The sequence below is a fragment of the Gopherus flavomarginatus genome, chromosome 10 (assembly GCF_025201925.1).
Source record: "Gopherus flavomarginatus isolate rGopFla2 chromosome 10, rGopFla2.mat.asm, whole genome shotgun sequence".
Taxonomy (NCBI): Eukaryota; Metazoa; Chordata; order Testudines; family Testudinidae; genus Gopherus; species Gopherus flavomarginatus.
The window spans coordinates 11,276,721-11,304,092 of record NC_066626.1 but is presented as its reverse complement, the minus strand read 5'-3'; the positions used below and the strand labels follow the sequence as shown (position 1 = coordinate 11,304,092).

Sequence of the window (27,372 nt, the reverse complement as noted above, 5' to 3'; positions counted from 1 at the left end):
AGGGACTATCAGAAAGAAACAGTATACTCGGCTTAGCAAATGCTACTACTGATCCTGTTAGAGACCACCTGGCCTTCCGGAGAACGGTGTCTGTGGTGTGGTTTGACAACTCACCGCTGCAGATATTTGCAGAAACACTGGAGCTCCTGGAGGGTCTCCTTAGCACTCTGAAAAATCTCCTCTTCCAGAAACAGCTGCATTACATCAGCACAGACTTCCTCTGAGCAACGGGCAATGCGGGCTTTTCGGTCTCTTTCCAAAGCACACCTGGTGCAGAATGAAAGAAAACGAGATTCCAAGGCAGAAATGATCACTAAGTAGCACGCATGGCAGTAAATGCTAAAAACAGCTGTAGTGCAAAAGGTAGGTATTTCCAGCATAGATAAGTAGTCATTTAAAACCATTCCACTTTCTGGAAGCCACTAGACTTCCGTAAGTTTCTCCTTTGAAAAGAAAAAAGCATAGGCCTTTCTTATCTAGGGGAACAGAAGCTGTGCACCTGTGAGGGGGGTGGGGAATTCAAGGCCTTTACACTAGAAAGAATCAAGTATTAGTCTTCAAAGGGGTTTGTAGTCCCTGTTCAAGGACATGTACACCCCCCCCACACTCCCAAATACCCATCCAGAATCCTAATTATCCCTTCATATTTCCTCCACTTCTAACTCATCCTCTTCCACTCATGGCCACCGCCTTTCTAGTCAGTGATGCTTTGTGGAGGAAGAGCATGGGAGATCTGCACTACACACCATGTTCATAAAAGCTTCTCTCTTCGTTAGAGTACTGTGGTGAGTGAGGCTTGTTCTATAGAACACGAAGGGTTAATTCCTGCTAGAGCTCTCCACATACATACAGGTAATAACTAAGTTAATTGTTGGTGCTTAATGGACAATGCATGAACGCACTCCTGGAAATTGACCTCCAATCCCCTGGTGAGATGCAGAATGGTACCAGACTCAGAAGCGGTGCTAGCCCATTGGGGAGCCTAAGCAGCAATATTTTTTGCCAGCCTGTAATAACAAAAACCAAATAGAGAGCCCCCTTGAGCTGCTCGAGGCCCAAAGCAATTGCCTAGTCTGCTTATGCCTAACGCCAGCACTGACCAGGTTCAGGGGTTCCAGGACAGACAAAGGAACTCTGAAATGGCTAAAGCCTGTCTGTGAACTCGGAGCAAGGCAGAGACTGCAGGCTCTCTCTCCTAACCCCGAGCCTGGAACAAGTGGGACCAAACTACAGACATGCCAATTCTCTTAAATTGATGCAAGAGTCACAATGTCTGAGGGCTTGTCTACACTGGCAATTAACAGCCCTGCAACTTTCTCGCTCGGGGTGTGAAAAAACAGCCCCCCAAGTGCAGCAAGTTGCGGTACTGTAAAACGCCAGTGTAAACAGTGCCCCAGTGCTGGGAGCTACACCCCTGGTGGAGGCAGCTCTCTCCCAGCGCTGCACCATGACCACACAAGGCACATCAGTGCTTTAGTGTTGCCAGTGTAGACTAGCCCTGAGTAAAATTAAACCTCACTCATGATCTTGCAATAAAACTCTCAAATGTCAGGATTTTTTTCAGCCTCAACCCGTTCTTAAGATGGGTTTACAGTCAAACAGGACAAACAAAGGAATGTGGTTTCTCCACTGGGTAGTTAATCCCAAAGTACTTTGAAAGACAGTGAGAATTCACTTATATATCAGACAAACAAAGCTATCAAGCTAACAAGTGGAGGTGGGGGGAGAGACACCCCAGCAGGGAAGAGAAACTTCATCTGAGGTATAAAGAAGAGGGGGAGAGCCAAACCTCAAATAAGCAACTGAGGGCTTGTCTACATTACGCAGCTTTTCGCGACAAGGCTGGGTCGACACAGCCTTGTCGCTAAAAGGCAGCGTGTGTGAATGCTCTCTGTCGGTATATTGTCAGCACTTTTGCTGACAAAATACTTCCAGCCCCGCGAGTGGCAGTAGCTTTGTCAGCAGGAGCAACAAAGCCGCGTTCAAACTGCCACTTGTGACGGCAAAACTTTTGTCTTTCACAGGGGACTTTTTTAAGTACCCATGAAAGACAAAAGTTTTGTCGACAATGACGCAGTGTAGACAAGCCCTGAATCAATTGGGAAAAAAAGATTCCCATGTTTGAGAGTTCTAAAAATGAGGCTTAATTTTATTTAGAAATCCTGTCAGCCACCAGGGGCGCAGCCGGGGCTCTAGCTGTCAGCCCTGGGTGGCTGCTCCCCTGCCAGTGCGGAACGTGGGAGAGGGGATCACTGCAACCCCACAGGCCTGGGAAGTGTGAAGAATCCTAAGGAGAAGAGGTGAGGCTGGGAAGGCTGGACTATGGCATGGTGGCTGCAGGGGGGCTGAAATGAGGAGGGTGAGGGCTGAATTAATGGTAGGTTCTGGGCAGATGGGGTGAGTGGTGGGAGGTTGAATTGATGGGGTGGTGATAATAGGGGCTAGGGGACTGAACTGAGGATGGGGCTGAACTGAGGGGATTTGCGGGGGGGGAGGACAGGATTGCGTGGCAGGAGATGGGCAGACGTGAGGGTGAAAGCTCTTGCAGCAGGGCCAAACTCACTTTATCCAGTATATGTGGGAGAGTGGTTAACACAACTGTCACATGCACAAACCCTGAAGACGGGCAGCAGGAGTTCAAAAATCAAGAGACTGACCTAAAAGCACAGTATCATCTTTCTTTAAAATGTCATGATTTTGGGGGGCCCAACTCATGATTTCTGATCTTTTGAAGTTGGCAACACTAACTACATGTGGGGGAAATGCTAGGGTTTAGATAAGACTTTTTGTAGAGAAAGTAAATAAATTGTTATTTACTCCTTCTCATAACACAAGAACTAGAGGTCACCAATTAAATTAATAGGAAGCAGGTGTAAAATAAACAAAAATATTTCTTCACACAATGCACAGTCAACCAGTGGAACTCCTTAACAGAGGATGTTGTGAAGGCCAAGACCACAACAGAGTTCAAAAAAGAACTAGATAAATTAATGGAGGATAGGTACATCAATGGCTATTAGCCAGGATGGGCAGGAGTGGTGTCCCCTAGCCTCTGTTTGCCAGAAGCTGGGAATGAGCGACAGGGGATGGATCACTTGATGATTCCCTTGTCTGTTCATTCCCTCTGGGGCACCAGGCATTGGCCACTGTAGGAAGACAGGATACTGGTGTAGGTGGACCTTTCGTCTGACGCAGTGTGGCCGATCTTATGTTCTTAAGACAATGAGTGTATAGGCCTTTTGTTGTTTTAACTCTCTTCTCTCAGATTGTGATGGTCCTTTGGATAAATAAAGACTTTGTTCTGAAGAAGCTGTTTGATATCCCTGCATCTTCTTACTGATCACAGGGTTCCAAAGGGTAGCCTACAGCTGGGGCCAAAACCTGGATGGACATGCTTAGGAAGCATGGTTCATAAACAGGGGTCCTGTGACTTAAGGAGACGGTCTAAGGGGTGGGGCGAACTGTGGGTTCCACCCTGAGAGAAGTACACGGGGCTATCGCTTGGAAGGGATGTGCAGGGAGAGAGAGAGAGCACGACAGACCAAAGGTACAGCTCGCCCTGAATCATGACAGAGTTTCATGGTGTAACAATTAGATCAAGTCAAAGCTACTGTTTCTTCATTGGACAGAGGGATTGCTGTCGACAGATATGAGACGTTCCAAATTTACTAGAAGCTGAACATTCTTCTTCCTCTAGTGCAAGGCCATCTTTTGTCTCTCTGTTCCCTCACCCCACACCTTCCTTCTACAGAGGTTTAACTTCAGGTGTAATTATATACTTCACAAAGATACAGTCCAGAAGCAACAGCTTCAGCCTGGAGTTGCATGAACTACCTCTGGGTTCGCTTTGAGACTGGTATTGAACAACCATAAGAGCAAGCAAGCTAATAGCAGCAAAGCTCCTTGAGGAGCTATTCGACTAGTGCAGAACAGAGGGTCAGTGCAGCACCAGTAAGGGACAGAACACCTATGAAGGTAGCGCCTACCTCTGCAAATCTAAGAGACTCCTTCTTCCTGGCTCAATTAACATCTGGAGAAAAGAAGTCCACATCAAAGAGTTGACATCCTACCACTCAGTTAAAGGTTTGAGAGTTAACAATATAAAATTCTAAAAAAATACAAAACACAAAACACATTCTGGCCTTCCTTATACATCAATAGTAAAAAAAAAAAGGGACGAGTCCATGTTTTCCTTACTCCTTTGCAGGTAATGTTTAAGCGTACAATAGATTTTTTTGCCTGGTTTTTCAGAACCTACCGACAAAAATGTTAGAAGTAAATTGTGCATATAGTGAACTGCTTGAAAATTTAACCAAATTACGTTCTTCAGAATGGTTCCATTCACCCTGTGTTGGGTCCAACAAAAGGAGCAGCGAGATGTCCACCACTGCTTGCCAGAGTCTTACTTTCTCAGGAAAGAAGTTTACAATGCAGGCATTGTGTTATACAACATACTGCACACTCTACATAGCTAATGTTGCACTTACTTTAGTTCACTAGTTGAAGTCTCTTGAACACCTTCCTTTATTACTTCTTCTGTCAGCTCCGCACCCAGTGAATGGCTCAACTGTTTTATCAGCTGTTCTCTTTCCTGCTTCTGCCTAAAGGATGGAAACAAGTTATACACAAATAAGGACTGACAGACCATCAAACAGGTTTTGCAACAAACACATGCCATATGAACACCACAGATAATTTTGAGACAGAATAATTAACCTCCACATTGGGCTAGTTCAATTTTTCATGCTTTTCTGTCTAAAAATAGCAGAGGCAAATGTTCTGCTGCACGACCGGCTTTGCAGGGGGTGAGACCTGTCCCCCCGCACCGATCAAGGACTGCTTCTTACAATACTTAATGGGAGATAATTCCTCAGCCACTACCAGGGCAGCTGGCACCATGACAGATGAGGGGTTGCCACCCTTTTCACCCCCGAGAAGCCAGAGGGGAGGAGGAAGTGGCAGGACTAGGGCCCACTTTCACACTCAGAAGTTTGGGGTGACAGTGGTATGTGGGGGCACATGAGAACTCCCACTGCATATCCACCCAGTGTGTTCTACAGGCAGGAGACATATGGCACATGGGACAAGCAGAAACTGCTCTGTAATGTTTTATGAATGCTGTATGTTGCTTTCTTTATGGGAATGCTTATTATATGAATGTATGAAACAAAATCATTAAGAGGGAACTGTAGATACATTATCCAGAAAAGGAATGCCAGAACATCCCTAGGTACCTGGCAAAACCTTTGCTCTGTTATTTGTTCCAAGGGTGGAAAGATACAGTTAGTCTCAGACTATCTGCTACATGGCAGACAAAGAGCTAACTCAATCCTGTCAAGTTTTACACATCTCCAGGAAGGAAGGCCATTGCCAGTGTTTAATAGACAAGATAGTGAATCTACTGCTGGAAGTCTATTTGCAACGTCCTCCCTCAGCAAGATGCCCAGGGGTCCCAGGTCGAATAAAGGGACTTTGAAATAGATAAAAGACTGCTTGCGAATTCAGGGGGAGACACTGACTGAGGCTCAGACTGAGAGGCGGAGGCTACAGGAGTGCAGACTGCGTTGCTCTGTCCTGTCCCAAGGCTGGAGGGGCACGGGTGTGTGTCTGTGTCTGCGACAAGTGGGACCACCTAAACTTTCAAGAAAGGTTTAGGTAAGATAATATGCAGATAGGACTTTGGTTATTTTAACCCCATCCTCTGTTTATTTCATTTCTACGGATAAATAATATTTAAAAAAAAAAAAAAAAAAAAGCTATTCTGTGTCGCTGCATTTTCATAGTGGTCAAAGGCTCCCACTGCAAAGTCAACAGCAGGTACCAAACACACCTGGACCTGCTGAGGGAACACAGCTGGTGAGCAGGGATATTGTGACCTGTGGGACCAGTCTAAAATTGAGGTGAAGGGCAGGGTTCCCTGCTTAGCTCTGTCACTTGGAAGGAATGAACTAGTGAGGGGTCAAGGGTATAGCTCACCCTGTGCTGTGGCAGCCATATTCTCCACTTTGGGCATCATTATGAAGTATTGCTCTGATACAATCAGTTTTAAAAAGGGACACAATAAAACAATTTTTTTTAAAAGATCTTTTGACAATTTACAGCTAAAATATATTAGAGAAGAGTTAAATAAAGAAGAGAAAAAACACACACTCCTAGGTAAATTTAGACTTCTTAACAGAAAGAAGCCATCTGACTGATGACTATCCTGGGGCTTGATTCATGCTGCCGACCTCAAAGTAAGGGTGAGTTCTAGGGATGTAAAAGGATAACTCATAAGCATTAGGCTTACCTGTTAACCAAAGTTAACTATTAATTCTGGCAGCCCCGCATCGGGCCACCAGGAGGTACCCCAGCCCTGAACATGCCATGCCAGACCCCAGCCCCAGCCCCGCCAAGCCGGTCCCCAGCCCCGGCCACATTAGCCCCAAACACCCCCCGCCCCGCCACCTCGGTTAACGGTTAATTGGCTAAACGAAGTCATTTTAATTGTTTAACTGGTTAACTTCTTTAACCAATATTTCCATCCCTAGTGAGTATGCCCATTACCAGTTCATTCAACCATCCAGTCCCTCAAGTTTTCACCTGCTGATCTATAAGAAACGAGACTACTCACTTCTCTTCTTCTGCTCTGCGTTTTTCCTCTTTGACTCGCTCTCTTTCCGCACTGACTACATCTGCTGCAACTTGCCTGAGAAGCTCCATCATTACTTCAGTCAAGAGTTCCTCTACGGTGGCATCAGAGGCACTGCATGAAAAAAGGCAGCGGTTTTGTGTTTTTCTTTTCCTTTAACACCACACTCCAGCTTAGATCCATTTTTGTTTCCTAAATCTATTTAAATCAGACGTATCAAACACTGATTTGATAGCAAAGACGACTACCCACTCAATAGAAAGGATGAATGGGTTGACTGCCCATCCAGGACCACTGAGGCAACTCACTGATCAAAATTCTTAGCACTCAAACAGCTTGTCAGATATATTCCTGGCTACTGCATATCAGGTCCAATTAATAACTTGCCAGCCCACAATTACAAAGGTGGAAAGAAGTAAGGACTAGTGGATTTTCTGTAATAAGATGACCATTCATGGTAAGAAAATCTCTCTCTTTCACCCTTAGGGATCTCATTATAGTGGAGCTGAAGCTCTGCTTTAATTAAGGTTGAGTCACTGTTTACAAGACAACTATTCTAAGTGCTCTAAAACCCACATGCTTGTCTTGAAATATGTTGTGCCTCATTAAAATACAGGCCAGGGTTAGTGGTCCAAATTTTGGAATCATTTGAGCAAGGGATTCCTGTGATACAGCTATGACCCTAAGAGTACCCTAATGAAACCTGACATGCTACTGTCATGATACTTAGCCAACAGGCGGCATTGTAATATATCACTGGAAAACTAATAACTCACAGGTCATTAATATATTTGAATGATGTATGTTCAGTTAACCCACACAAAACTTCACAGATGTGCTGGAAATGTAACTACAATGTGTTTAAACCAGGCACGTCAGAAGGAACTGAGAGAGACGTTTTCTCCAGACAAAGGAAAGAGGCCACCATCTCAAATGAGGTATGCCTGCAGAAAGAGATCATTTGCAAAAACTCCCCAGCAAGGGAGGAACCAGCCTGGAGCCTACACCACACAGCAAGGCATCTACACAGCAGGGAAAAGGAACTTTACCTGGGGAGACCTTTCAGAAGAATACATTTCAGAGGTTTACTGGTCTATAGAAAGAGGGGACGAGAACCCCTAAGTTATCTTTCACCTCAGGAGACAAAGGAACCGAGCACTTTGAGCTCTGTGAAGGGTACTGGCTAAAAAACTGATCAGTCATGTTGGAAGAAAGGAGTGGTAAGATAAAACTTCTTTGAACAAAGGACTCTAATTCGTAAAGTTATAGAGAAGACTTAGAAGTGTATTCTTACTTCTGTTTATTTGTAACCATTTCTATCTTAATTCCTTCTACCTGATATAATTGAAACTGTCCTGTCATTAATAAACGTACTTTACTTTTACTATAAACCAACTCAGTGCTTTGACAGAAACAGCGTGTTTGCTCACTCCAGTTAAGGTAATAGGCTGCTTGGCACAGTCTCTGTAAAGGAGCAGCAAACTTGATAAGGTTTTGTGGATGCTACAATAAGAGGAACTGAGCACTACAGGGAGACGTCTCTGAGGAACTTGAGAATTGGGCTTCACTGATGGCTATCTGCTTAGGCATGGTCTGGATTGGCAGAGTGCTGAAGAGTTGGCTGGCAAGCAAAGAGGCTGGTGTGTCAGGGAGCTGACACATCACTCAGCAGAAGCAAAGCTCTCACTTACTGAGGCTGAGAGGGGTGATCCAGTGGCTCACAGTTCTGAGAACCCCAGCAGATTGTCACAACAGTCTCTCTAAAAAGGTATATGTTTACAAAATCACCTGCTTCTGCTAACTTTTTTGCCCATACCTGGTGATCAAACTGTCACTCTGACCCTCCCGAAGCTGAGCTCACCCACTCAGAGTTGATATCAGCTAGTGCATAGTTCACTATTCCAACATGGACTGACCCAACAGACAAACCAAAAAGTGAAATGTGCCTGTGCAGCAAGACTAGCGCTCTGTTTGCAGGCCAGCTGGTGACCCAGTGAGTGAGTGGCTAAAGCTGACATGCTCTGGCCACTGAACCTGAGCTCTGGCACAGCTACTGAGGGGACAGCCCTCCCCTGGCTAACGACACTGAGTAGCATCAGAGATCATTCAAACACTGTTTTTGAAAACCTAGTTTGATGAACAGAACTTTGATGAAGACCTGGATTTCCAAAAAGTGTAGTTCTTCTGTGATTCCTCAACAAATAAGGACTCAAAGGGACCTTTGCTCGCTGGGAAGCACTGACAGAACAGAACTGTAAAGGGGGGGAGGGAAGCTGGGCATCTTCCCTGCCAACAACATATGGGCGGGAGGGGTAGTGGGCACCACAGTTCCCCTTCAGCCAGACTGCGGCCACAGGGGTGAGAGCTAGTGCCTGCTAAGTTTCTGATTTGCCTTGGGGTTGCAGCTTGGACCCCTCCAAATGTCTTTCCCTACTTCCCATTGTTCTCAGCGACTGTGGGGCAGCAGAAAGGAGGATGAGTAGAGAAAGAAGGGAAGGAGTGCTGAAGAATTCCCCAAGGTCCACAGCATTCGCTATCAGATCAAAGCAGAACCAGCACACTGAGCTACTTCTGTGGCAACAGAAAGAGCAGACTAGAGCTGAAACACAGTAGCCTGGACTATGTAGGAAAGTTATTTGGCAACCGAGAATTTTGCTCAATGTGATGCCTCTGTTGCCCTGGATGGATGGAGTTGACCCAATAGTCCTTTCCTGACTAGTGGACTGACTGCATACAGTTTTCACTCAGCCTAATCACTTGGATCTTAGAACTATCACAGCCTACAGCCTGGAAGGACTATCAAGGTGCTTTTTTATTTTTAAATATACACACAAGATACATTTCAGGAGAGAAAGTGTCATTTTAAGCATGGGGAGAGAACCAATACTGGCCCTATCAATCCTGACATTATCATCACTTTAAATAAAAATAAAATGAAAATATCCTGCCACTTGGACACCTCCCCCTCCCCAATATAAATGACAGTTTGTCGTCTTCAGCTAGTCGCTAGTAAGGCAAAGTGACACCTAGATGGTGGCAGGCCCCTAAAATGTCAATAATAGTAACAACAATTGTCTTTACCACATAGCTGCAGTCACGTAAGCTGCTCCTGTCTTGCCGATTTCTCTGCACTCTCCTTTGAGAACTTCATGCACCAGGCCTTCCAACACTTCTGCAATGTCCTACAAAGATACCGAGACTGAGTGTTTGATATTTATACAGCACTGCACATAGGCATCATTTGGGGGAAGGACTCTTTAGAACTGGTGAATGTATGTGGCTGGCAGTCAGAAAACCGATCTTTTTACTTGTAAACAGAGCAAACAATCTGGAAGTCGAAACAGTATGGAACCCCATTATGCCATTTTTTCCCATCACTATCAAAATAACAGAAGAGTAAAACATTAACCCCACTAAAAAAGAAAAGCAACTCCTGAATTAAACCTGCAAAAAAAGAGTACAACACATATGTAATTGATTTTTCTTAATATCTCAAATGTAGTATTTTCATGTATGACACATTTTTCTCCAAGGGGTACAGTTTCGATGGTTAATATTAATAAAACAAATCTAATTTAATTAAATAGCTACTTTCATTTCAATGGACTCGCCTTACCCTTCACTGAAATCCAGCCACATCTGAGGTGGAACACGGCAGCAATAGCACTATATCATGCAGCTTTACACAACAGTTTAGGATACTCATTGAAGAATCCCACTAAATCCAATTAAAACTGCAGGAGGAAGTGAGGGCACATAGCACAGAATCACCCAAACTGGTATGTGTCCATGACTCAAAGTCAACACCCCTACTCTTGCGCAAAAGACCTCTGGTTTAAGTCTCATCTAGAAGATGACACCCCGCTATTCTGGGGACTGGTTTAGTACGTGATTCACTAAAAAAAAGTGCCAACTGCTGAATCACGATCAGTAGTTTTTGCACCATTGTAAGTTTTCATTAGAGGTCTCCCATCTAAACACTGACCATATACAATCTTGCTTAGCCTGAGAGATTTGACAAGGTCATAGTAGTAGGTAACATTTTCAGCATGGCTCATCAGACATTTGGCTCCCATTAATAACTGGAACCAAGTTTCCCCAAATTCCACAATGAAACTGTACCCAAGTTTCCCTTTGTTTCTGAAAGTCTGAGATAATTATCTGGAGCAGTTGACTTTCTCTGGTCTCTATGATCTTAATACAAAGATTCAGAAACAGGGAAGAAATTGTCCAACTCCAGTATTGACAATTATGTAACAAAAGGGCAACTGAAATAATATTCAACATGCATTTCTCCAGAGCTTGTGGTTTTTAGGAGCAAGGTCTCTTACCATGTCTGTGAACATAGGCTGAGGTTTTGAAGGTGGAAGCTCAGGCTGCACAATCGGCTGAAAGGGGGACTGTGCTGCAAGAGGCAATGGCGCCGCAGGACGAGGTAACAGTGAAGACAAAGGCTGAGCTGGAGGCTGGACTTGTATCACTGTCCCTTCGGACTCCACACCTTTCTCTTCTATCCTTCCTTCTGCAGGAAAACATCCAGCCATTAACAACAAACAAAACTGCAGCTGTCTGCATAACTTAACTGACCGAAGTAATTCTCTTCAAAAGTTGGCCTGTTGGATAAATCGCATTGTCATAAACATGAGCTCTCATGAAGGCTAAGTGCACTGTAATTAACTGTAGACATTCTCGTTTGCCTCAGATTACACACTGTATTCACTGAGAATTTATTTATGATGCAAAGACTATTTTAAGGACTAAGAAGGAATGAGCTTGGCACTTACACGTGCACACTTCCTTCTCTTACACACACTAAACACACAGCCTGTTTAGGTGGTTATGGTTAACCAATATGATATTTTTGTATTTTGTCTGTCTGATACTGCAAAAGTGTAAACTCTATTTGCAACTTGTCTGCAAGGAGTTCATTACACTCTTGAACCAATTCTCAGTTTATTAATCATTCACAAGCATTTTGCTGCATGTGTTCAGGATTCCAGGTTCGACTTTTGTTGGTTAGTTTCTGACTGGAAACGAGGTGCGGTTTCTACTCCCTGACTGGCTGAGTGAAACTTTTTAGAATCAGGTTTCACTATGAACACTCATGGTGGGAAGCTCGAAATTTGATTTCCATTAATACATTTGCTGTTTTGAGGACACTCTTGCCACAAAGCTTGTTTGCTCGAATACATGGGGAAAGCAGCCACTGAAGCAAGTTGTGGTTTCTATTTCATTGACCATCCATGCAAAATTCACACAGCTTTAACCCAAGTAAATTGGGAAAAACCAACAAAATAAAATGTGACAAGACCTGAGATCTCTGAGCAGCAGTTCAGATGTTGGCTAGGTCCACCTCCTCTTACCTGTCACATTCACACTAGCTTTCTGGATGCTGCTGGCTGGTTCCCCAGCAGTGCTCCCTCCTGTGTACTTGTTCTGCCCATTGAAGCTACATACGGGTACGTGGCGAGGTACTGGAGGTAATGCTCTTCCATTTACAATTTCTCCAGTGGATGCAGTTAGCTTCTGCTTAACAAACAATGACTTTCTTGGTTTGGGCAATCCTTCAGACTCCAGGAAAGCTAAGCGATTCAGCTCCACATAACTAGTGGAAACAAAACAAACAAGCAGACAATCAACGTTGTAACAGCTGGAGCCTGTACAAATCCTGAGGGACACAGGGAATGAGGTAAAATATTCAGATTTATTATTGTACTTTTCTTCACCCACCTGATTTTATAATAGTTAAAAAAAATACAATTAACTTCACTGAAGATTACTTCTGCTTTGTTTCACTAAAAAAGCTTAAAATATGACTGGATGATAAACATAAAACAAGTGCTTTTAATGAAAGCCTTCTACACTCTCAGTACTCCTGGGGGGATCCTGTGCCACTGAGCGTGTGCAGAATTCATGTCCCCCGCAGATTTCTTTGCTTCCCTGCAGAAAAATAACTTTCTGACAGGGAAGCAAAGAGCAGTCACATACTACTCCCTAGCAGCGCAGGTACATTGTTTCAGGCACCCGGAGCAGCCAATGGAGAGGTAAATTACTGTGGGGCTGAAGACACCCCAGCCAGTGGTGGCTCCTCCCCTGAGGCAGGATCAGATGCTAGTCCTGTCTGGGCTGGAGGCAGGAGAGCATGGGACTTCCTCCTCCCCTGCAAGGACTGACTGGGGCTGTGTCAGACCCACCCCAGAAACCTCCCCCAGCTGCAGGAAACTCAGCATCCTCCCCTGCTTCCTGCCTCTACTGGTCTTCAGCTGTCAGGGAGAGGGGTCACTGTACGGGGAACTGCTCCCTCATCCACTCAACCTCCATGCATCCAGACCTCCCATATCCAGACACCCCTGCCAAGCCTCACCTGGTACATCCAGAACCCCACTAACCATCCAAACCCAGACCCTACCGCACTGAACTTCAACCCCTGCAGCTGGAGCCACCCTGCACCTTGCCTCTGGACCCCCACCCCTACACCCCCATTGAGCTCCCTGCACTCAAAACCCCACCCTGATGCCCCACCCTCTGCACCACCATGAGCCCCCACATCACACTCCCATGACATTGACTCCCAACTAGCTGCACCCAGACCCCCAACCCCCACTCCATCAGCACCCAGCACCCCCCCCCACTGAGACTCCCCCACACCCAGACCCCTCTGCTGAGCCCCAACCACCTTCACCTGGGAGCCCCTACATAGTCTCATTGCCTTTGCACCTGGAACCCCCCCAAACGAGCCTCTGTGCATCCAGATCCACCCACACCTAGCCCCCACATTGAGCTGCCTGCACCCAGTTTGTCCCACACAGAATCTTCTCACCCCACACCTGGATCCTGCTCACTGAGCCCCTCCACACTTGGATCCTGCCTGGTTGCACCTGCCTGCCCCACACCTCGTGTGCCTGGTGCAGAGGGGCAGGGCCCTAGGGTGTCTGAGGGGCAGGCCTAGGCCTTGTGCTGTGTCAGGGTTGGGTGCAGCCTCACAGCTAAGTCCATGTCCCAGGGGTGGAAGGGCTACAGGGTGACCTCCCACCTTTGTGCAGCCAGTGGCCTGTGCTCCCAACTGCCATGCTGGAGCCTCTGCATTTATTTATTGACAAATAAAACTTGCAGAATTTTAAAATATTGTGCACAGAAGTTTTAATATTTTGGCATATAATTTTTAATATTTTGGCGCAGAATGCCCTCAGGAGTAGGTCTCAGAATATACAAGCACTTTCTGCAGGTATTAGATATTGACTGCAACTTCATTTCTCCCATTGGACGAGTCCTAGCCTCAGAAAAAACTAAAAAAGAAAAGGCAACTTTTCCACGGGGCTGTGTACTTCCCATACTTTGCCCTAACACAGTGCTTTTCATTACACCACATGCCACGCAGCATGCCCTCCCCTACCGCAGCCCAAAGAAATGAAAAAAGCATATACAGTACCATGTACACTATCCAAACCTAGCTCAGTGAAACCAGGGCTCAGATGAGGCAGGGTGACCCCAGCTGGCCACTCAGAACCTCCTTCCCTCCGCCCCCGCCTTTTTTTTTTTTTTTTTTTTTGAGATTGCCATCTTACCTGGCTTACTTTCAAAAACAAAACCCTAGTTCTCATGGTCGTGTCTATACTACACAAGTTGCACTAGTAAACTAAATCAATTTTAAATTGATCTACTTAAACTGGTGCAAACCTGAAATGCAGATTAAGCTTAATTCAGTCATTTACAAGCAAACGAAACCACATTAAAACACTAATTTAGATCCTTCCATTTTTGCTACACAACCTCCAGATTAAAGGCAGAACTCTCTCCCACCTTGCCCGACTTGCAGTAGATCAGCCACTAGAATTACTCAACAGCAGCGAAAGGTGCTCACTCCCAAAGGCTGAGCTGGCTGCCTTCGCAGCACTTGTAGCACAGGGTGCTACAAAAGATGACCTTCAAATACATATATTTATAAAAACAAATGTACTCTAGGATTATGTAGTTAATGCCCCAATGTCCCTATAGGAAGGGTGGGATTTCCCAAAGTACTCAGCATTGGCTTAACCCAGTGGTTCTCAAACGGAGGATCAGGACCCCTCAAGGGGTGGCAAGGCTATTACATGGAGGGGGGGGGGGGTCACAAGCGGTCAGCCTCCACCCCAATCCCTGCTTTGCCTCCAGCATTTATAATTGTGTTAAATATATTAAAAAGTGTTTTTAATTTATAAGGGAGGGGTGGCACTCAGAGGCTTGTTACGTGAAAGGGGTCACCAGTACAGAAATTTTTAGAACCACTGGCTTAACTCATTTTTCATTTACGTCAATGGTAAAACAGCCCCTGACTTCAATGGCGGCAGCAGGGCCAACATTAAACACTCTGGAAAGACTCACCTTACATCCTAGCCTGTGTTCTGAAGGTTTCTAATGATACAAATAGTGTGTTTGGGTTACCAGGAACGCTAAGCACAGAATTTAACAGTGACTGGATAGTTACTTCATTTAGAGCTGCAAGTCCCCTTTAATTCATGCAGCTGAGGTTTTGAGACAATCTTCTGCGTATTTGACTAACCACCACTGGCAGTAATGTGACAAAGCAGTCTGCCTTGGTTAGCTCCAGCACCACTGGAAGGGACAGATTTCACGGCCAGAAGGGTCTATATTGTGTTCAGCTTGTCTGAGCTCTTGTATAACAAAGGTTACAAAACTTCCCACAAAATAATTCCTTTGGAAATAGAACAGCTCTTCAAAAAAAAATTTAAAAACCCAGTCTTGATTTAACTCCTGTCTCTTTCCTGTTGCCAAGCTGCAGCTCTCTTCTTGGATCAAGGACGTGTTTGTACAGCAGCGAGCACAACAGGACCCTGAACGAGGTTTATGGGCACTAACAAAAATACAAACTCTCCTTGCTCTTACCCATCGGACACACTCAAGCCATAATAACTTATAAAATCAGTGGCTTCTTCGCAGTCTCTGAACAGTAGCATGCGAACCAAGTTATCCAGAGGAAAGACAGTGGATCTCTGAGTGTTCACAGTGTAGGCAATATTGAGAGACTTGAGAGCATCTCTGCGTATCTGGGGGGAAAAAAAGCCAAATAGCTGTTAAACTTCTGGAAGACCTCAAACTATGTATTAGACAGCGCTGCTCTTCACACCTAGACAATTAAGAGGGCACTGTCAATAGGACAATCAGTTTTGAAACATTATCCATTACCACCACCTTCAAGTATTCAAGTAGAAAGAAGTGTTTATATTTCATTTTCTTTTCACTTTTTGCATTGTTTGCTTTTTAGCTTTTACTCGTTGTGGACAGTGAACCATGCCTGGCCCCTTACAAGTGTTTTCTTTTGTTTCTCATGCACTAGCACAAGTGCCTCAGGGTTTCCAACACTGGAGCACAGACATTTCCCAAAACAAGTCAAGGACCGTCTCTTTGTTCTCTGCTTGTATTGCACCTAGCCCAATGGGGCCTGGGCCATGACCTGGACTTCTAGGCACTATGACAGTACAAATAATAAGAATAAATGAGACTCCAAAATAATAAAAAAAACACCCTGAAAATGTTCCATATTTTGTGGGATGTAAGAATATCAAATTTTAAAATGGTTATGCACTCACTCTGAAAGCAAATCCTGTCTTTTAATGCTTTTTCTATTTTGCATCGTGGTGTAAAGGCATTTTGGTTGTTTCCTTTCTAAATCTGAGGTTTTTCTTAAAGAATACAGCAGGCAGAACTATTAGGGTTTAATAGATATGCGTTGGGCTTTGTGATCTTTGAATCAACTCCGGCCCATACTGTATTATTAGATACGGGTACAGAAGATACAAACTCCTTTTTCTTACCTGGTTGAAGTAACAGTGTAAGAGACAGGCATTCAGATAGGAAGCTGCTCGCACCAACTTGAAAAACCTTACAAAATTATTGCTGTTTAATGCAGCAAAGGCTTGAACTGCAAATCTGACCTCAGCTGAGTTTCGGACAGCAGGTTGAAACTGCTGCACTTCTCTGTTGAGACAAGAAAGATGGGAGTTTTTTCACCTACACTTTGACCTTAGCTGAACAGCGATCTCTGTGAACGTATTTTTTAAAATTGCCACTTTTAAAACACTCACACAATTAAAGATGCCTCGATAGCATAACTCTAAGGCATGTAAATTAAATTAGTAGCAGTATCCTTTCATCATTTATGCTCTTACGTAATAGTTCAATTAGGATTAACATAATGGTATTGTTGTTGTGGCTGGGAAGCGAATTCATTTTAAAATGCATGTATTTGGTCACTCTCTGAAAAAAGTTGCCCAAGACTAAAGTTTCGTGCTTTTCTCAGCCAGAAAAGTGAGTTTTGAGTTCCTTGCACATGGTGGGGAAAAAAAGGTAGTACTGAAGCACTTAAAGAAATTTAATATTTTTCTAACGCATTTAAAATAGGGCTGTTTATTTCAGTAATTAGATATTCAAACAGACGTTTATTCAAATGTTTATATTCAAAGGTTAGGGATTTTCTGGGCAAGGAAGAAGATTTTAGTAAATTCCATTCACCCAGTTTGGGACTGGTAAAAAACCAAGGTTTTCTTTTTGCTAAAATAAGTTAACGCTTTACAACAAACTGCAGGAAAAATGGCTGAAGTTGACATTTGTCCCACAAATGGTCCTTAATGAAAGAAAGTGGAAGTCTGAGAGGGTTGGGGTGAAAATGAATATGTTTTAGGCAACTGAAAAATAAGTTCTGAGCACCTTCACTGAGAATCTGCGGAGTCCAGAAGCCCTGCCCCTTTTATGACACCACTGCAGATTTCCCCAGTCCACCCTGCACTGCTGTTGTCAGGACACACAAGGCTTGCATTAGACACACAGAGGAAAATCTATCTCCACACTTTACCCACAACCAGTGCCTTAACACCAGCAAAAACGCAGATCACACACCTTGCAGAGAGAGCAGTTGTTAGGGTTTCTCTGTAATTTTTGTTCCATTCTATGATATTCGGCAAATTCTAAGCTTACATGTAAAAAAATCTATAGTTTTCATTGGCAATGATACAGCCATCACAATATAAATCAATGTGATGCTGACCTGCTAACCCAGACATACAGAAAACTACCTCCAGTCCAACTGTTCCCAGCAAAGGTGTCAATGTGACCAGTGTTCCCTCTAATTTTTTCTATCCATGTACGAAATGAATTTTATGTGCAGCACTGAGGTAATGTGCGGATGTGCACTACCAGCAGAAACCAAAAGCCAAGATATAATATACTTCTTTTAAAAGTGACCATAGGATAATTACTCCAGACAGGACAAGTTGAGCATTTTAGAACTCACCTCTCAAAGAATTAATTTTAAGCATGAGAGAAATAAAATTATGAAATGCACAGACCAGTCAAAAAACTAAAATAACACACTTTGAAAGAATAAAATTACAGAGAATATATGTGCATTGCAGGAGTTACTTCTTGGTACTAACAATGCAAGTATGTGTTGGCAAGTGAGCGTGAAAGAGAGAGAGAGAGAGAGAGAGAGAGAGAGAGAGTGTGTGTGTGTGGTGTGTGTGGTGTGTGTGTGTGTGTGTGTGTGTTCATTCAGACTGCAGCAGCCACCAGCAACTCCCTCTAACTCCTGAGCTCTGTACCCCCATCCCCGTTCCGCAGAGATGGGGTACACGGGCGGGGGGGGTTAGGGAGGAGAGACCCTGACATCAGCGCCCCCCGCCATTATCCCCCTGCACAACAAGCAGCTGGCCAGAGGCTCCAAGGCAGAGGGCAGGAGCAGCGCGGCAGGAGGGGAAAGGGGCACCTGAACACAAGTTGCCGGATGTGCACGGCACCTGACTGACTCTTGTGCGAGTGCACAGCTTAGAGGGAACCCTGAAAGTGACCCTCACCCACTACATTTGCCTCATTGAGAGGCAAAAAGAAAAACCTAATGGGAATGATTCAAATGCTAAAAAGATTAGAGCATCAACAGTTTCTTTCTTCTCCGCTCTCTCCAAAGTAAGTTACAGGAAATGAAATGCAAAACCTGAATACAGATAATGTTTTCACCTCTCTTAGCCAGATGTAACATCTCCATGATGACAATTTGTATTTTTAAAAATGTAACAGTAAAGCCTTCATCTAAGATGTGCTAAATATGAATTCTATATTATAAAAATGTTCCGGAGGCAAAAGATGAGGCAACTGTGACAAGCTGACAATTCACCTGAGAATATCCCCCTTGTTGAGATTCAGCAGCACATTGTAGCCTCTGAACTCTGCTTCACTCTCGCAGTAAATACCCTTATTAGCCAGGTCCTGGTACATCTCCTTCAGGCTCTGCAAACATTTAGTCATGTTCTCATTGTTGATCTTGGCATCAAAGGAGGACATGGGCTCCTCACACAAGTGGTGGGCACAATGAATATGAAAACGAGTGCACTTCTCAATCAAGGATACTGTTAGAGAGTCACAAAGATGTTGCTGGGTTATATCCTGGCCAAAAAGAAAAAGCAAAATATTTGTAAATTTAGCAACAGTTACAAACGTAGCCAGATAGATATGTCATTATGAATTCCAGCTGGAATTCGTATTTTATATTTTTCACACAAGCATTCTAGAGAAAACTCTTTAATTTTGAAAAGATGAGTCTCTTTTCTACTGTTTGTTTAATTTTCAAACTCCCACAGGTGTATTTTGGATTCTAGCCGTCAAGTGGATCCAAGTGCCAAGGCTTACCTTTCTTATTCCACGTGTCCTATTCCATACGAAGTCATACCACTCTCGGTAATTCCCTTCCCCTTGGTCCATGATTTGGGTAACTAAATAGTCCATGGTCATGCACAACACCTCTGAAGGTCTCAGTTCATGGGGCAAAGGCTCCTCCTGGTCTGCCGAAGACCTGCTGTATTCCTTTATTGCTGCTGCATGGTTTACCTGAGAGAGCAGGAAGAAAGCAATCAAAGAAACACAGAGTGTATACTAAAATCCTGAGTATTAAATTGACTGTGTTATCATAACCATTGCCAAATATTTACTTTCAGAACAGAGTATGCTACTGAAAAAGAGTTTGACATTGTCCACGCTAAAGGCCAAACCACTATCAACCCTTGCTGTAGAGAACAGTATCTTTTACATAAGAATGGACATATTGGGTCAGAACAATGGTCCATCTAACCCAGCATCCTGTCTCAGATAGCGACCAGTGCCAGGTGCCCTAGAAGAAATCATCAGAACAGGGCAATTTAGAGTGATTCATCCCATCATCCAGTCCCAGTTTCTGGCAGTCAGAGGTTTAGGGACACACAGAGCACGGGGCTGTCCCCCTGACCATCTTGGCTTATTGCCATTGATATATCTAATCTCCGTGAATGTATCTAATCCTTTTTTGAACTCAGCTGTACTTTTGTCCTTCACAACACCCTCTGGCAATGAGTTCCACAGGTTGACTGTACATTGTGGGAAGCAGTCCTTCCCCTTTTGTTTGTTTTAAACCTGCTGCCTATTGATTTCATTGGGTGACCCCTAGTTCTTTGAAGGGATAAGTAAACACTTCCCCATTCACTTCCTCATACCATTCATGATTTTAAGAGACCTCTATTATATCCCTGCCCTCCCCTCCCACCATCATCTCTTTTCTAAGCTGAACAGTCTAAGTCTTTTTAAACTCTCTCCCCATGGAAGTTGTTCCATACCCCTAATCATTTTTGTTGTCCTTCTCTGCACATCTTCCAATTCCAATATACACCTCTACCTTGATATAACGCTGTCCTTGGGAGCCAAAAAATCTTATCGCGTTATAGGTGAAACTGTGTTATATTGAACTTGCTCTGATCCACCGAAGCGCACAGCCCCCCCCCCCGCCTCCCCGAGCACTGCTTTACTATGTTATATCCAAATTCATGTTATATCGGGTGGTGTTATATCGAGGCAGTGGTGTATTTTTTTTGAGATCAAGGTAACCAGAATTGCAGAGAGTATTCCAGGTGTGGGTGTTGCATGGACTTATATAGCGGCATTAGTATATTTTCTGTTGCATTATCTATCTCTTTTCTAATGGTTCCTAACATTTGGCTGGCTTTTCTGACTGCCACTAAACATTGAGTGGATGTTTTCAGAGAACTAGCCACGACTCCAAGATCCTTTTTGAGTGGTAACAGCTAATTTAGACCCCATCATTATGTATGCATAGTTGGGAGTATGTTTCCCAACGTGCATTACATTGTATTTATCAATATTGAATTTCAGCTAGCAGTTTGGGGCCCAGTCTCCCGGTTTAGTGAGATCCCTTTGTAACCCCGTACAGTCTGCTTTGGCCTTAACTATCTTGGGTAACTTTGTATTATCTGCTAATTTTGCCACCTCAACGTGCATCCCCTTTTCTAGATCATTTCTGAATATGTTGAACAGCACAGATCCCAATACACATTCTTGAGGGACACCATTATTTACCTCTCTCCACTGCAAAATCTGACCATTTGTTCCTACCCTTTGTTTCCTATCTTTTAGCCTGTTACTGATCCATGACAGGACTTTCCCTCTTATCCCAGGACCGCTTACAAGCCCTAGTGAGCAACCCTGTCAAAGGTTTTCTGAAAGTCTAAGGACACTATATCCACTGGCTTATTAACCCCATCAAAGAATTCTAATAGATTGAGGAGGCATGATTTCCCTTTACAAAAGCCATGTTGTCTCTTCCCCCACAAATCATGTCCATCTGTGTGTCTGATAATTCTGTTCTTTATTATAGTTTCAACCAATTTGCTGGCACTGAAGTTGGGCTTGTTGGCCTGTAACTGCCGGGATCACCTCTAGAGCCTTTTTAAAACATTGGTGTTACATTGGTTACCTTCCAGTCATCTGGCATAGAGACGGATTTTAGTGATAGGTTACATATCACAGTTCTGAAATTTCATACTTGGGTGAATACCCTCTGGTCCTGGGGACTTCTTATTGTTTATCAATTAGTTCCAAAATCTCTTTTATTAACACCTCAATCTGGGGCAGTTCCTCAGATCTGCCTCTAAAAAGAATGGCTTTGGTATGGGGATCTCCCCAAGGTTCTCTGCAGCGAAGACAGATGCAAAGATTTCATTTAGTTTCTTTGCATGGTGCTCCATTAGCACCTTGATCATCCAGTAACTCAAATGACTGTTTGACAGGCTTCCCGCTTCTAATGTACTTAAAAATATTTTTCTGATAGTTTGTGTGTCCTTAGCTGGTTCTTTTTTGGACTGCTTTATTATTATTTTATACTTGTCTTTCCAGAGTTCATGCTTCTATTTTCTTCACTAGGATTTGGCTTCCAATTTTTAAAGGATACCTTTTTGCCTCTGCCTCTGTTACTCTCCAGTTTAGCCAGGGTTTCATTTTTTTTTTTGATCCTCTTACCTTTTTTTTTTTTCCATTTAGGTATACATTTAGTTTGAGCCTCTATTATGGTGTTTTTAAATAGTCTCCCTGCAGTTTTCAGGCATTTCACCCTTGTCAACGTTCCTTTTCATTGCTGTTTAACTCATTTCTGTGTAGGTCCTCGTCTGGAAGTAAAATGCTACTATGGTAGATGTATTTCACATTCCCCCCCAAAAAAAGACGTTAAATTTAATTACATTATGCTCACTATTATTGAGCTGTTCAGCTATATTCACCCCCTGGACCAGATCCTGTGCTCCACTTAGGACAAAAGCAAGAATTGCCTCTCCCTTTGTGGGTTCCAGGACAAGCTGCTCCAAGAAACTGCTAGTTATGATGTCAAAAAATGTTAGCTCTATATCCCTTCCTGAAGTGACATGTACCCAGGCAATATGAGAATAGTTGAAATCTCCCATATTATTGCATTTTCTGTGTTTGCAGCTTCTCTAATCTCCCCTAAGCATTTCAGTCACTGGGCAGGTGATCACAATCATCTAGGTCAGGAGGTTGGTAGTATATTCCTATTGATATAGTCCTATTATTGAAACACGGAATTTCCATCCACAGAGATTCTATGCACAGTTTGATTCATTTACGATATTTACTTTATCTGAATCTATGCTTTCACATGCTTTCTTTCAAGGACAATAAGGCCATTGCGGAGAAACTAAATGAATTCTTTGCATTGGTCTTCACAGCTGAGGATGTGAGGGAGATTCCTTTTTAGGTGACAGATCTGAGGAAATGTCCCAGATTGAGGTGTCATTAGAGGTGGTTTTGGAACAAATTGATAAATTAAACAGCAATTAAACACCAGGACAAGATGGTATTCACCTAAGAGTTCTGAAGAAACTCAAATGTGAAACTGCAGAACTTCTAACTGTAGTCTGTAACCTATCATTTAAATCAGCTTCTGTACCAAATGAATGGAGAACAGCTAATGTGACACCAATTTTTAAAAAGGGCTCCAGAGATGAACCTTGCAATTACAATCCTCAGAGGCCTGTAAGCCTGACTTCAGTACCGGGCAAATTGCTTGAAACTATAATAAAGAACAATATTGTCAGACATACAGATGAACATAATTCGTTGCAGAAGAGAGTCAACATAGTTTTAGTAAAGTGAAATCAAGCCTCATCAATCTACTAGAATTCTTTGAGAGGGTGAACAAGAATGTGGACCAAGGGGATCTAGTAGTTATAGTGTACTTAGATTTTCAGAAAGCCTATGTCAAAGTCCCTCACCAAAGACTCTTAAGCAAAGTAAACTGCCACAGGATACGAGTGAAGGTGCTCTCATGGATTGGTAACTGGTTAAAAGATAGGAAACAAAGGGTAGGTATAAATGGCCAGTTTTCAGAATACAGAGAGGTAAATAGTGGTGCCCCCAGGGGTCTGTTCTGGGATCAGTCCTATTCAACATATTCATAAATGATCTGGAAAGAGAGGTAAACAGTGAAGTGGCAAAATTTGCAGATCATACAAAATTACTAAAGATAGTTAAGACCCAGGCAGACTTTAAAAAGCTACAAAAGGATCTCAAAACTGGGTTACTGGGCAACAAAATGGCAGATGAACTTTAATGTTGATAAATGCAAAGTAATGCACATTGGAAAACATAATCCCAACTATACATATAAAATGGTGGGGTTTAAATTAGTTGTTACCACTCAAGACTGAGATCTTGTAGCAGATGACAGAACAAGGAGTAATAGTTTCAAGTTGCCGTGGAGGAGGTCTAGATTGGATATTAGGAAACACTATTTCACTAGGAGAGTGGTGAAGCACTGGAATGGGTTATCTAGGGAGGAGGTGGAATCTCCTTCCTTAGAGGTTTTTAAGGCCTGGCTGGACAGAGTCCTGGCTGGGATGATTTAGCTGGGGATTGGTCCTGCTTTGAGCAGGGGGTTGGACTAGATGACCTCCTGAGGTCCCTTCCAACCCTGAGAGTCTATGATTGTGAATAGTTCTCTGAAAACATCCACTCAATGTGCAGCGGCAGTCAAAAAAGCGAACAGAATGCTGGAAATAATTAAGAAAGGGATAGATAATATGACTGAAAATACCATGTTGCCTCTATATTAATTCATGGTACTCCCACATATTTAATACTGTGTGAAGATATCTCAAAAAAAGATATATTGGAATTGGAAAAATGTTCAGAAAAGAGCAACAAAAATGACTAGGGATATGGAACAGCTTCCGTATAGGGAGAGATAAATAAGACTGGGACTTTTCGGCTTGGAAAAGAGAGAGCTAAGGGAAGATATGATTCAGGTCTATAAAATCATGACTGGTATAGAGAAAATAGATAAGGAAGTGTTGTTTACTACTTCTCATAATACAAGAATTAGGGGTCACCAAATGAAATTAATAGGCAGTAGGTTTAAAACAAATAAAAGGAAATATTTCTTCACACAAGGCATAGTCAACCAATGGAACTCCTTGCCAGAAGATGTTGTGAAGGCCAAAACCATAACAGAGTTCAAAAAAGAACTAGATAAATTCACGGAGGATAGATCCATCACTGGCTATTAGCCAGGATGGGCAGGAATGGTGTCCCCTAGCCTCTGTTTGCCAGATGCTGGGAATGAGCGACAGGGGATCGATCACTTGATGATTCCGTTCTGTTCATTCCCTCTGGGGCACCAGGCAATGGCCACTGTCGGAAGACAGGATACTGGACTAGATGGACCTTTGCTCTGACACAGTCAGGCCATTCTTATGGTCTTATATAGTGCAACTCCTGTACTAGCCTGACCTACTGTGTCAGTCCTATACACAGGTCTGTCTCATCTTATGCTGGGGTTACATTCCGCAGTCAGCGCATAAAGCGATTATAGTCAAAATTACGTTGAGTGTAATGGCAGGCGGAATCGCCCGGACTACAGAAACAGTATTTAAATGGTGGTTTTTCTTTTTTTTCCTTTTTCTTTTTTGCTGACCGTGTGAAGCAGAAATTGCACATGTTAAATGTGCCTAAGATGCGACAGACCTGTATTTTGTACGCTGGTATTAACATGTCCCATTGATTAGCCTCATTCCACCAAGTTTCTGTAATGCCTATTAAATCAATATCGTCATTTAATGCTCGGCACTCCAGTTTGCCCATCTTAGTATTTAAACTTCTAGTGTTTATATATTATACCAGTTGTCCCCCATCTGCCATTTCTGCAGGAAGGGCCATAACTACTGACTTGATGGAATTTAATTTATTCATATAAAGGTTTTTGTATGGTTCCCACCATTATAGAATTTGAACACTTTGCAAATGATAATGGATAATTCTCACAGCACCCCTGTGAGATTGGGCAGTGCTATTATACCTCTGTTTTAATGGTGGGGAACAGAGGCACAAAGAAACTAAGTGACTTGTCCAAGGTCATACAAGGAGTCTGTGGCAGAACCAGGAACAGAACTGTGATCTCTTGAGTCCCAGTCTACTGTGTGAACTACAAACCATCTTTCCTCCCAAAATATCCAGAGTGGCTTCAGTCACAGCTATGGCACTTTTCTTTGTTGCCTGAAGAGGAGGCTGCAATGCTAACAGGGTGAGCAATAACTGTTTTGAGAAGGGAGAAATTCATCCCAAAATCAGCAGGGTGTCTTGTCAAGTACATCAGGAAAAAGTAGTATTCATCCCAGAATGAAATGGTGTATAAAAGCCCCTGGTCTCCTGAGATACACACGTGTCTTGGTCAGATTCAGTGGGATAAATGAGCTCTTACTTACACCACAGACAAGCCAAGCTGCTGTATTTGGATCACAGGAATAAAAATGGATCAGGATAGATTATAACCAAATGCACAAATACAAAATAGGAGATAACTGGCTTGGCAGCAGCACTGCTGAGAAGAATCTGGGAGTTGTGGTGGATCACAACCTCAACATGAGTCAGCAGTATGATGCTACTGCAAAAAAAAAAGCAAATGCAATTTAAGGTTGCATTAACAGAGGCATAGCATGCAAGTCATGGGAGGTGCAGCGCTGGTTAGGCCTCCGCTGGAGAACTGTGTCTAATTTTGGTCAGCAATGTATAGAAAGGATGTAGAGAAGCTGGAAAGGATCCAGAGGTGAGCGACAAAGAAGATCAAAGGTATAGAATGCAGGCCACATGAGCAAAGTCTGAAGGAACATGTGAAAAGATGGGAGTTGCCTTACCAAGTAGGGGGTGAGTGCTAATGAAGCCAATTCAATCAGTGTGGATGTGGCCTAATCCCAACAGTTGACAAGAAGGTGTGAGTATCAACAGAGGGAAAATTGTAGAGACCCAGCCCCTCCCAGTCTTTATTCAGGCCTAATTTGATGGTGTCCAGTTCGCAAATTAATTCCAGTTCTGCAGTTTCTCGTTAAAGTCTGTTTTTGAAGTTTTTTTTGTTGAAGAATTGCAACTTTTAGGTCTGTGACTGAGTGTCCAGGGAGACTGAAGTGCTCTCCTACTGGTTTTTGAATAATACAATTAGCACTGACCCCCCGTTTGGTAAGGCAACTCCCATCTTTTCATGCGTTGTATATTTATACCTGCCTACTGTATTTTTTACTCCATGCATCTGATGAAGTGGGTTCTGGCCTACGAAAGCTTATGCCCAAATAAATGTGTTAGTCTCTAAGCTGCCACAAGGACTCCTCGTTGTTTTTGCTGATGTAGACTAACACGGCTACCCCTCTGAAACCTGAAGGAACATGGTATGTTTAGTTTGGAAAAGAGGAAATTAACAGAGGACAATAGAGCAGTCTTCAAATACTTGAAAGGCTGCCATAAAAGAGATGGTGAAATCTTGTTCTCTCCTCCCAGAGGGCAGGACAAGAGGCAATAGGTTCAAACTACAGCATAGCAGATTGAGATTAAACCTCAGGGAAAAGTTTAGGAGTACTTGTGGCAACTTAGAGACTAAAATTTATTTGAGTATAAGTTTCTAACTAAGAACAAAGGACAATGGAACAGGCGCCTAGAGGTTGTGGAAGCTCCTTCCCTGGAGTTTGCAAAAGGAGGCTGGATGGCCATCTGTCTTGGATGGTTTAGACCCAACAAATCCTGCATCTTGGCAGGAGGTTAGACTAGATGACTCTTGCGGTCCCTTCTAACACTTTTGTGACACTATGCCCCATATTCTTCATGAAGATATATTTATGATATGAATGTGGCATAACTAAGATATGTTTTATGCAAGATGGGTCATGTGAGATATCATTGGAAAGGTTATTATGTACTGACTATGATTATCCTATTTGAATGGATGTAACATTTCTGTATCTGAAGTTAGGAATATTGACTATGTAACAATTATAACTGTGTCTGCACATGGGGAATGCCCACCGGACAAAATGCAATCAGTCTGGCTGGTTAGTCAATGGGCCATTAGGGAGAACAATAGGACTTCGAAGATGCTAATC

The 27,372-nt window shown here is 43.3% G+C and overlaps 1 protein-coding gene across 3 annotated transcripts in view; it reads right to left on the bottom strand.

The window, feature by feature from the left end:
- The window catches only part of MCM3AP (minichromosome maintenance complex component 3 associated protein), an 81,937-nt gene that overhangs the window by 31,092 nt on the left and 23,473 nt on the right, over window positions 1-27,372 (bottom strand). For all 3 annotated transcript variants that reach the window (XM_050916467.1, XM_050916465.1, XM_050916466.1), the window contains exons 8-17: window positions 19,307-19,504; window positions 18,795-19,063; window positions 16,444-16,606; window positions 15,515-15,675; window positions 11,995-12,236; window positions 10,963-11,153; window positions 9,713-9,813; window positions 6,614-6,745; window positions 4,488-4,601; window positions 115-267 (exon numbers count right to left, since the gene is read on the bottom strand). In XM_050916467.1, the coding sequence (XP_050772424.1) occupies window positions 115-267; window positions 4,488-4,601; window positions 6,614-6,745; window positions 9,713-9,813; window positions 10,963-11,153; window positions 11,995-12,236; window positions 15,515-15,675; window positions 16,444-16,606; window positions 18,795-19,063; window positions 19,307-19,504 (1,724 nt within the window). The remainder of the gene's footprint in view (window positions 1-114; window positions 268-4,487; window positions 4,602-6,613; window positions 6,746-9,712; window positions 9,814-10,962; window positions 11,154-11,994; window positions 12,237-15,514; window positions 15,676-16,443; window positions 16,607-18,794; window positions 19,064-19,306; window positions 19,505-27,372) is intronic.